We start from the raw sequence: 12151 nt of genomic DNA, 5'->3' as shown, positions 1-12151 counted from the left end.
CCAAGCACACTGCAGGATGGGATTGGTCTTTCCTAACAGCAGTGGTATCTTTTAGCAGGACAAAAGAGAGCTGCCACAGAAAAAAAATTCAGGTGTAGACTAGGCCTCCAAAATCTCCAGACCTTAATGTGATCCAGCACCTTTGGGCTGTGCTGGAAAAACAAGCCTGAGGTCACACCTTACAACACAGGACACCTTTAAATTTCTTGTGGACTCCACCACCCTGGTCAGAGCTGTTTTCGAGGCACAAGGGGACCTACGCAACAATAGAATGGTGGTTTTAATGTTGTAACTTTGTAATCTATCAAATCCTTGGTACCAGACTATTTTAGCTGTAATATAAATAGAGGGAAAAGTGCACTGCCTCTATGATAATCATATAGAAATCTCACTTCATGACCGACCTAAACGCAGCAGCTCCTTGTTTCTATGGAATTTACAGTCTGAGGTCTTTTTCATTACTTATCACTGTCAAGGCAAAATCTCTAAATCCTTTCTCTTCACTTTATAAATGTGTCAAGCTTTCAGTCGACCATCATCACAGCTGTTGGCGTCCATGACAAAGCACATGGGTGAGTGATGAATTACACTGGATGAAGAACGACAGTCATGAAATAACACAGGTGTCCTGTATGGATGATCACCACATTTGTGTTAAATTTATAAGAGTTTCCATATTTATATATGTGATACTATAAGGCATTAATAGCAACTCTTACATTTTAACATCATCTGTAAAGCTACAATTTTGTGATGTTCTGAGTGTTCTTCCTGTTTGTGGTAGTCTGTATTGTTAAAGTGGTAGAAGAGCAGTTGTCTGCTTATGGTCTTCCTATTACAATTGATACCTATGCAATTCCCAAATACGGTATATTACCATTTTTAGATACATGTTATGGTCTTGTGCAGTCAGGTTCATTATGTCTTCTGACATCCCAGCGAACATCAGAGCACTGACCGCATAACGGCACGTTCACACAGACAGTAATTTACATCAGTATTTGTAAGCCAAAATCAGAAGAGGAACAATCAGAGGAAACATATAATAGAAACGCCATGTCTGCATTTGTCACCCACTGATGTAAAATACTGAGCAAATACTTTATGTGTGGACTATATTCCTAATAGGAATGACCGTCTACTGTGATGATGATGATGACAACACAATGACAAAGCAATGGTCGGGCTGCTTACAACTTACCTTTTTATGGAGTGCATGGAATTCACTATATCTCTTCTCAACAAAATGCTTTCTTCCATTTACTAATACTTCTATTCTAAAAACCTGGAGACAAAAAAAAAAAAAAATTGTTACTATATATAAAAATAATAGAAAACAAAAAATGTGCCAACATATAACAGAATGAAGTGTGAACAGGTGCAAGCTCCTATGGCTGCATTACATATAAACCACAGAGTACAGCAGTACTCTGTATACACCAAGTATGAAGAGATTGAATATATAGATAAGGCGGATAATCTGGGCTGCTGGTATCCCATATAATAAATCCAAGTCCAGACCAAAAGTACATGCGTTTTTTTTTAATTTAGTCAACGCGTTTCATGGTACTAGAGACTCTCTTCATCAGGACAAGAAAAGATGATGAGTTTTTGTCTGCCAAGCTGACATTTTTTTATTGATACTATTTTGAGGTACTTATGTTCAGATTTCTTAATCTTGCATTTTTAATGCGTGAAGCAGTGACTAAAGAACAGCATTTCTGATATTTTATTATTTTCTCTGTATGGTGTTTACTGTGTGAGATAAACAATTTGGTACGTTGATAAATCAGACTAGTGGCAATTCCAATGTTCTACGAAGCCATGGGCTTAGCTTTATTTCAGCACTAAGATGGCAGCCATGAGGTTCTTCAGCAGGTTCTTGGCTGCCATTGCAACCTAAAAGTACTAGAGATGTTCTAATCTTGAGAAATTCAAATTAGTCAGGTTCAACTAATTTTACCAAAAAAATCAATCTGCTGCAAACTGTAATACTGCAAAGCCATACGTAATACTCTCTGGTTTTAAAGTACTGAAACATAGCCTTAATCTTTCAGATTCTCTAACAGTAACACAGCCTTATTAAGGTCAAACTGAACTCACTATTGAACTGGAAGGTAACCCAATAGTAACCAACAGCTCATTTAAAGGGAATCTGTCACCCCATAAATCATATGAGCTAAGGCCACGGGCATCAGCAGCTTATCTACAGCATTCTGTAATGCAGTAGATAAGCCCCAGATGTAACCTAAAAGGTAAGAAAAACAGGTTATATTATACTCACCCGGGGGCGGTCCCGCTGCAGTCCGGTCCGATGGGCGTCGCGATCTGTGTCCGGCGCCTCCTATCTTCAGGCGATAACATCCTCTTCTTGTCTTCCTGCCGCGGCTCCGCTGCAGGCGTACTTTGTCTAGCCACGGCAGATAGACCAGAGGAGGACATCATCGCATGAAGATAGGAGGCACCGGAGCCGTACAGCGACGCCCATCGGATCGCAGCGGGACCGCCCCTGGGTTAGTATAATATAACCTGTTTTTCTTACCTTTCAGGTTACATCGGGGGCTTATCTACACAGGCCGGTGGCCTTAACTCATATACGATTTTTGGGGTGACAGATTCCCTTTAATAACTCAGTGCACTGATAAGACTTTTCATGTTTTTTTTTTTAGTTTTGTTTTTTTAATATTCAAAAATTATTAATCTAAGTATTCTGTACAGAACGTTCTGCCTGATCACAAATACCGTATATACTCGAGTATAAGCCGACCCGAGTATAAGCCGACCCCCCTAATTTTGCCACAAAAAACTGGGAAAACTTATTGACTCGAGTATAAGCCTAGGGTGGAAATGCAGCATTTACCGGTGAATTTCAAAAATAAAAATAGATCATTATTTCCCCATAGCTGTGCCATATAGTGCTCTGCACCGTTCATATTTCCCCATAGGTGTGAACCATATAGTGCTCTGCACCGTTCATTGTGCCCCATAGATGTGCCATATACGGTGCTCTGCACCGTTCACTGTGCCCCATAGCTGTGCCATATACGGTGCTCTGCACCGTTCACTGTGCCCCATAGCTGTGCTGTGCCATATACGGTGCTCTGCACCGTTCACTGTGCCCCATAGCTGTGCCATATACGGTGCTCTGCACCGTTCACTGTGCCCCATAGCTGTGCTGTGCCATATACAGTGCTCTGCACCGTTCACTGTGCCCCATACATAGCTGTGCTGTGCCATATACGGTGCTCTGCACCGTTCACTGTGCCCCATAGCTGTGCTGTGCCATATACGGTGCTCTGCACCGTTCACTGTGCCCCATAGCTGTGCTGTGCCATATACGGTGCTCTGCACCGTTCACTGTGCCCCATACATAGCTGTGCTGTGCCATATACGGTGCTCTGCACCGTTCACTGTGCCCCATAGCTGTGCTGTGCCATATACGGTGCTCTGCACCGTTCACTGTGCCCCATAGCTGTGCTGTGCCTTATACGGTGCTCTGCACCGTTCACTGTGCCCCATAGCTGTGCTGTGCCATATACGGTGCTCTGCACCGTTCACTGTGCCCCATAGATGTGCCATATACGGTGCTCTGCACCGTTCACTGTGCCCCATAGCTGTGCTGTGCCATATACGGTGCTCTGCACCGTTCACTGTGCCCCATAGCTGTGCTGTGCCATATACGGTGCTCTGCACCGTTCATTGTGCCCCCTAGCTGTGCCTTATACGGTGCTCTGCACCGTTCACTGTGCCCCATAGATGTTCCACATAAATTTGTGCCGCCGCTGCCGCAATAAAGAAAAAAAAACACATACTCACCTCCCTTGATTGCAGCTCCCGGCGTCTCGTTCCGGCGCCTCCATCTTCCCGGCGTCTCTGCTCTGACTGATCAGGCAGAGGGCGCCGCGCACACTGTATGCGTCATCGCGCCCTCTGCCTGAACAGTCAGAGAGCGCAGACGCCGGGAAGATGGAGGCGCCGGCCGGGAAGATGGATCGGCGCCCGGCGGCTGGAACGAGGACAGGTGAATATGCTATACTCACCTAGTCCTGGCGATCCTCGCGCTGTCCCCTCCTGTCTTCGGTGCCGCAGCTTCTTTCTCTATCAGCGGTCACCGGCACCGCTGATTAGAGGAATGAATAGGCGGCTCCGCCCCTATGGGAGGTGGAGCCGCTTATTCATTTCTGTAATGAGCGGTCCCACCTGACCGCTGAAGAGAGGAAGAAGCTGCAGCGCCGAAGCCCGTGGGACGGCAGGGACAGCGCGAGGATCGCTGGGACTAGGTAAGTATGCCTCAGCGCCCTCACCCCCTCACCCGCCGACCCCACCGCTACCGTGACTCGAGTATAAGCCGAGGGGGGCACTTTCAGCCCAAAAATTTGGGCTGAAAATCTCGGCTTATACTCGAGTATATACGGTAACTCAAACTGAAGGTGTAGCGGTCAGCGATTACATCTTCCTGCCGTGACTGAGACAAGCGATATGCCATATATTTCATAATGCCCTCTGCTTTCATCCAATTAACATGCTTGCTAGAGGCAAAGGAGTTGTGACTTACGTTTGGTAGTACTAATGGCCAGACAGTGTCACGGGTGTGTCAGCGGCTGCAGGCAGTCGCACTGCATCTAGCTGCAGAAGATCTCTGCGTTTGGCCTTGCAGACACCTTCTTAACTCTTCTTCCACTACCTATTCCAATTAGACCATGGACACACTTGTCCATGGATTTCATTAGTCACCTACCGGTATCTGCAGGCAAGATTGTGGTTTTGGTGGTTGTAGATTGGTTCAGTAAAATGGTTAATTTCGTCTCATTACTGGAATTTCCGAATGCCAAGACTCTTGCTCAGGTGTTTATAAAAGATTGTGAAGCTTCACAGGGTTTCCTCCGATGTTGTGTCAGATTGGGAGACCCAGTTTGTTTCCAAGTTCTGGAGGGCATTCTGTTCTCGACTGGGTCTGCTGCTGTCCTTTTCCTCTGCCTTCCATCCCCAGTCGAATGGATAGACCCAGCGCGTTAACCAGAATTTGGAGACCTATCTCAGGTATTTGTCTCAAAAAAACAGGAGGATTGGGCATCCTACTTACCACTGGTAGAATTTGCTTTCAATAATCACCGTCAAGAATCTACCGGCAGGTCACCACTCTTTGGTGCATACGGTTACCCTCCGCAGTTTGGTACTTTTAGTGGGGGAGGGGCTTCGGGAGTTCCGGAAGAGCAATGTTTTGCTTTGTCGCTCTCCTCAGTGTCATGGGGAGTTCTGAGTAATTTGAAGATTATGGGAGACAGGTACAAACGTATGGCTGACAGAAAACGCTTGCCAGGTCTCCAGACCTAAATGTGAATGACTTCCAGGAATATCAGGTTGAAGGTTCCTTCCTGGAAGTTGAGACCTAGATTTATTGGTCCCTATAAAATAACTGCTGCCATTAATCCAGCAGCGTTTAGTCTTGGGCTACCTCAGGCTCTTAAGATCCACAATGTCTTCCATAGGTCTTTGCTCAAGAAGTATGTGGAAATTCTTGAGCCCTCACCCCTACCACCGCCCCCATAATGGTTGATGGAAATCTTGAGTTTCAGATTCTGAGGATTGCAGATTCTCACCTCCAAGGTCGTTCCCTACAATACTTGGTGCACTGGAAGGGTTACGGTCGAGAGGAAAGGATGTGGGTCTCGGCAAGAGGTGAATGCCCCCAGGCTGGTTCGTTTATTTCACACCTCTTATCCCAAGAAACCAGGTCCCGAGTGTCCAGAGGCCACTCTTAGAAGGGGGGGTACTGTCATGGGTGTGAGATGTTGCAGACAGTGGCACTGAATCTAGCTGCAGAAGGTCTCCGAGTTTGGCCTTGCAGACACCTTCTTAACCCTTCTGACTCGTTGACCCAGTGGCAACCTTTCTCCAGCTCTAAATGACACACCTGGACCTTGGTGTTTATAGACTCACAGCCTGCTGCTGGGAGTTGCCAGAGATATCTCCATTTCACCCTGTTGAGGCTTGGAGCTATAGCAGTGGGCAATTATCCTATTTGGTGTTGCTGGAGGACGTCTGTGCTACATCTCTGAGTCTGCTCAAGATAAGTGTTCCCCTTGTTCATCTATCCCAGCTGTCTTTAGTGGTAGTGGGGATCGACTAGTGCTCACCCTATCTTTCCCTAAGTAGGGCTTATCGCCAGGGTCAGGCAGGGATTAGGTTCCTGTTCGGCGATATGTGCAGAACCTATACAGGGACGTTTAGGGCAGACAGGCTGACTTTAGATCTGCCTAGGGGGTCTCCACTCCCCCCTTCCCTTATATTAAATGTTATATTTATATATATACACCATATATTAAATATTATATTCAATATTCTCAGTTGCGAGAATTTGCAATTCTCGAGAATGAAGGGATTTTTAATTTTATAGTGTACAGCTTATTGCCCAAGTTAACAGCCATATTGCAGACCTAGCCTGACTGGTTTTCTAGATAAAGAACATGCAGCGCAAACAGGCTCTAAAACCAAAGTCTGCTTGTGTTGCTCTGAAACTGGCCAGACTATCTCTGCCGGCAGCCAGGCAGAGAGCACAGTTCAGAACTGCACACAACCATGCCACTGGTTCGAATGTTCCCGGAATGCGCTGCGCCCCAGAAAAGCAAGAAGATGGGAGTGGTGCACTCTAAAACATGCAATTTGAGAAAGCCCCTTTACAATAAACCAATGAGACAAGAAGAATTTAAACAGCAGAAAGTTTGAAACTTTATGAACCTAATATGAAATGGGGGCAGAATAATTTTAACTGCAAAATGTAAATATAGGAATTTTGTAATACCGTAATTAAACGCTAAAGGCCCCTTCACATTAAGCGACGCTGCAGCGATACCGACAACGATCCGGATTGCTGCAGCGTCGCTGTTTGGTCGCTGGAGAGCTGTCACACAGACCGCTCTCCAGCGACCAACTATGCCGGTAACCAGGGTAAACATCGGGTAACTAAGCGCAGGGCCGCGCTTAGTAACCCGATGTTTACCCTGGTTACCATCCTAAAAGTAAAAAAAAACAAACACTACATACTTACCTACAGCCGTCTGTCCTCCAGCGCTGTGCTCTGCACTCCTCCTGTACTGTCTGTGTGAGCACAGCGACCGGAAAGCAGAGCGGTGACGTCACCGCTCTGCTTTCCGGCTGACCGACGCTCACAGACAGTACAGGAGGAGAGCAGAGCACAGCGCCGGGGACAGACGGCTGTAGGTAAGTATGTAGTGTTTGTTTTTTTTTACTTTTAGGATGGTAACCAGGGTAAACATCGGGTTACTAAGCGCGGCCCTGCGCTTAGTTACCCGATGTTTACCCTGGTTACCAGTGAACACATCGCTGGATCGGTGTCACACACGCCGATCCAGCGATGTCTCCAGGGAGTCCAGCGACGAAATAAAGTTCTGGACTTTATTCAGCGACCAACGATCTCCCAGCAGGGGCCTGATCGTTGGTCGCTGTCACACATAACGATTTCATTAACGATATCGTTGCTACGTCACAAAAAGCAACGATATCGTTAACAATATCGTTATGTGTGAAGGTACCTTTAGTAACTGGGTATACAGTCAGATTAGATCCCACCAGTAGAGAATATGTGTAGCTTGAGAAGTTGGGTGATTAATGTATAACTTTTATTTACGGTACTCAAGTTAAAAAAACGGGTATAGTTATAAAAATATATACATATTCCTGATTAGCAGCAAGTCCGCATAAATGTGTTAGTGGTATAAGAAGACAGTGCCAAACACATAAGGCACGTCACTTGTACCCAATAGTCCAAAGCAACTAAAACTAGGTCACTCATCAGGACAAAGAAGCACAAACACCACAAGGTGTAGCACAGTGGTACTCTGAGCTAATGCCAGCAAGCCCAGTCATAAATTGCACAGCAATGGAATTAAATAAGTAGCATAGAAAGTACCATAACACCAAAAAATCATTAAAGCAATGCAATGGTACCAAACCATAAATTATCCTTGATTCAGCAATCTACATATATAATATAAAAGGAACATCCTCACCCAAGGCATTGTGGATGTGGACATGTTCCAGGGATGCGTTTTTTCTCCGTGATTCATCAGGGGAGTCTTCTGGATTATACAGAAGCATCTCCTGATACTGGACAGATCAAGGTACTGTGAATAATACTGGAGATATAATTTAATGTCAATCATTTTTATCTTATTTGGCATGGGATTATAACCCCCTTTCCTTTGTACAGCTGTAACAAGACACCTAACTCATCAGGAGGTCAAGCCTCAAAAGGCTGTGAGTGACAGTTCTCACACCCTGAGCCAGCTAAGATCAGGACAAAATGCTTGCTTGTAATATGGAGTCCATACAGTGTAACTGCTTTGTTCGGACAGCTAGGCTTTCATAAGAAGAATATTGTCTTATCGTACGTCCTAGCCACACACCGGTTACATTTTCGAGATCTCTGAAACTGGCCGAATGCCTTCCAGGGTCACGATCCGCTCTAGCACCCCAGGGTGGGGCGTTCCATAGAATGGCTAGTAGGAGCCAGGTTGCAAAGCTGTCTTTGGTCTCAATGCATGGCAGGGGCCTGGACAGATCCGATGGCGCTAAAACCGTCTCCCTAGTAACGACTATTAAGGAGTTATTACTAGATTTGAGCAAATTTGCTCAGGCTCTGCTTATTCGGCAGGCTATAGCGCTTACCGAATAAGCTGCAGAGGGAACCCGGCTTCCTAGATCATTCCAGCTGATCAGCTGTTCGGCTCCGCAGCTACATGTGTCGCGGCTGTGTGACAGTCATGACACATGCATGGAGATCCCAACAAACAGGCACTGTGGTTTTCTTATGCCACTAAGGCTATGGTAGTGGAGAGAAAACTAGGAGACAGGAAGCGTAATAGGGTCTTATCCAATGGTACAGAAGAATAAGAGATGTGGAACCACTCACCTGGTATGGTTAAAAGCTAGCAACATGAAACAAGACACCAATCAGAGAAAATAAAAATTAAAAGTGCAAACCGGTGGTGTATTTCACTTGCGCTGTTGATAACACTCAAGGCAGAGGTAAAATCCAAAAACCTGGTTTTTGTCCTGATGAAGAGGTCATGTAGAACCTTGAAACGCGTTGACTTTTTAAAATCTGTAAGGCTATGTGCACACGTTCAGGATTTCTTGCAGAAAATTCCTGAGAATTCCGGACATTTTCTGCAAGAAATCCGCAAGAAAACCGCATGCGTTTTTGCCGCGGTTTTGCCGCGTTTTTTTCCGGACACTTCCCAATGCATTGGAGTGGGAAAACCGCAAAAAAAACGGAAAATTAATGAACATGCTGCGTTTTTTGCCGCGATGCGTTTTTTTCGCGGAATAAAACGCATCATGTGCACAAAACATGCGGAATTCATTCTAAATGATGGGATGCTTATTGTATGCGGTTTTTTGCGGTTTTATAGCATTTTTATCGGGAAAAACCACGAAAAAAACGCAAAAAAAACGCAACGTGTGAACACAGCCTAATATTAAACTTTTTGGATTTACCTCTGCCTTGAGTGTTATCACTACTGATAACACTCAAGGCAGAGGTAAATCCAAAGACCAAATACTGAACATGTAAAGGTGCCTGTAGGGGTATGGTCACACTGTCTTGTTGCTATTCAGGAATATTTATATATATTAATAACAATAGCCCTTCTTTTTAACTTGAGTAAATAAAAGTTATATTTTCATCACTCCACTACTTGCTACACATATTGTAATAATTTTACCCAATTTCCTTTTAGCTACATTCACAAACCGTTTGAGTCAGCATTTTTAGAGTTTCAGCATTAATGAGTTTCAGCGTTTTTTTTTTTTTTTTTTTTAATTAGTTTTACCAGGTATGCGTTTATGTAACAAAAAAAAAAATCCCCAAAAGATGCATTGGAACATCTTTAAGGCTGGTTTCACATTTGCGTTTTTTGCCGCTGTGTTTTAACTCAAAAAAACGCATGCGTTTTTTTCCTATATTTAACATTAAAAACGCATGTGTTTTTTTTGTATGCGTTTTGCCGCGTTTGACGACACATGCGTAGTTTCTATGCTTGCGTTTTGTTGCGGAAATGCAACATGTAGTAATTTCTAGAGGCGTTTTTTTGCTGCAAAAAAACGTATTGCTGTCTATGTAAACGCATGCATTTTTAAGCACATGCGTTTGGTTGTGTTTTTTAATGCAGATAAAGGGATCCAATCTCTAACCCTAACCCTAGGGATCCTAACCCTAACCCAAAGGGATCCAAACCCTAACCCTAACCCTAGGGATCCAAACCCTAACTCTAGGGATCCAAACCCTAACCCTAACCCTAGCCATTTCTATTTATAGTGGGTTTTCTAGTTGATTTTTATGATTGGCAGCTGTCACACACTAAAGACGCTTTTTATTTCAAAAAATATTTTTTGCGTTACCACATTTTGAGAGCTACAATTTTTCCATATTTTGGTCCACAGAGTCATGTCACACGCCCTCTGTAGTCCCATTGGCGGTGTCTGGATCTTGATTTTTCTCTTGTGAAATTTCTCATCATGCTTTTAAAAAACGCAAACGCGGTAAAAAACGCATGTAAACGCGTAAAAACGCGGCTTTTTTTAACCGCATACGAAAACGCATGCGTCTAAAAAACGCAGCGTTTTAATGCGTTTTTTTCACCACCTGCATTTGCATTTTAAACGCTACATTTTTAAACGCAAATGTGAAACTAGCCTTAACGAGGAATAAAATGCAGTAGTGTGAATCCTCCCACAGTGATTCTGAAAAAAAAAAGACAAACCATAAAAAACACACACGGCAGAATTGAAGAAAATGCAGTGTCCATTTTACATTTAGCATTTTTTTATTACTCCCATCATACAACTGTTTGCAGAAATTGCTGTAGACAGCCAATGGTCATCGGGGGCTGCGCTCCTCTATGCTAATGGAGAAGTACCCATATTGGTTCCCCCACAATTCCTCTCTAACCTGAACCATTCCCGTTTGGAACGGGAACAATCCAAGTAATAGCATCAGAATACCCTAATCTATAAGCAAATCCTCTCCAACGAAACAGACATATGTATCATAACAATGTGTGCGCCCACGACATGGCAGGTTAATTTCTCTGTGACCTACATATTCATCTCCACCCCCATCTGGGGCCACTGCTATCATTTATAATGGACAAATACAATGTGCAAACACACGTTTTCTGCAGGTGACATTATGACACAATGTGCTGATGCAGGCAACTACTGGATGGTTACAGTGCTGGTGAAGTGGGATCCTCAGGCTCCCTAATTAGTAGCCAGCAATATGACATGCTGGTGACACCCAGGTCACAGGGTCACAGTGCAGAACAGGTGACAGGCTACACAGATGGGAACCCCTAACAAAAATGGAAAAGAGCACAAGAAAATTGGAAGCTCACATTATAACCCTATCTGAAATGACAACTAATATAGCAAGCTTCACACGATTCCTTGTCAAGTGACAGTTCCCTTCTCCACAGGGAGCAATCCTAAATTTCCCTATTAAAAGAAAATGGCCTCAGAGTCAGAATAGCTTGTACAACTGCTTCATGTTTTACTTCCTAGAAAATTTCCATGAAAAATGGTTATTGTGTAAATTTACATTGAGTTTCCAGTTCGAAGATAAAGGGGATGGGAAAAAAAATAAGCTAAAGACAGAAGTGACATAACATATATAAGGAAATATTAATTGTCTGTCTCCCCTCTGCAGATCCAGTGCCACCACTTACCACCCATCTTTGATGATAAGGCTGCAGTTGACCGCTAAGCCCAGTGATTGATTGCAGTGTTCACAAGTAGGAAATGGTGGGCAATACCAGAGAAGTGGCGCTGGAGTGGCAATAGGTAGATGAAGTTGTAATATTCAAATAGAACTAAGGAAATCCTGGAAGCATGATATTTTGGGGTAAATGAGGACTTGAGTTTGGGAAGCACTGCTTTAGACTGATGGCTCCAAAATGGTGGGTGTTAGGGTTCTAAGGGAAAACCCAAAAGTGGACCCTCTGGGTCGTGGCTCCAGAGCCCCCGAAGACGAGCAGACCAGATGGATCCACCCCCTATACAGGGAGTGTTAGGAGCAGGTCCAAGGGGGATGTAACCGTAACTGCCGGAGCCAAAGGGACGACTAGGGTAA

At 44.3% G+C, this 12151-nt stretch overlaps 1 protein-coding gene across 2 annotated transcripts in view; it reads right to left on the bottom strand.

The window, feature by feature from the left end:
* Nucleotides 1-12151, bottom strand: part of SNX24 (sorting nexin 24) — a 255214-nt gene that overhangs the window by 99635 nt on the left and 143428 nt on the right. For both annotated transcript variants that reach the window (XM_069753582.1, XM_069753593.1), the window contains one exon: nucleotides 1202-1285. In XM_069753582.1, coding sequence (XP_069609683.1) covers nucleotides 1202-1285 — 84 coding nt within the window. The remainder of the gene's footprint in view (nucleotides 1-1201; nucleotides 1286-12151) is intronic.

Source organism: Ranitomeya imitator, chromosome 1 (genome assembly GCF_032444005.1).
Source record: "Ranitomeya imitator isolate aRanImi1 chromosome 1, aRanImi1.pri, whole genome shotgun sequence".
NCBI lineage: Eukaryota > Metazoa > Chordata > Amphibia > Anura > Dendrobatidae > Ranitomeya > Ranitomeya imitator.
This window is presented reverse-complemented; position numbering and strand designations above follow the sequence as displayed.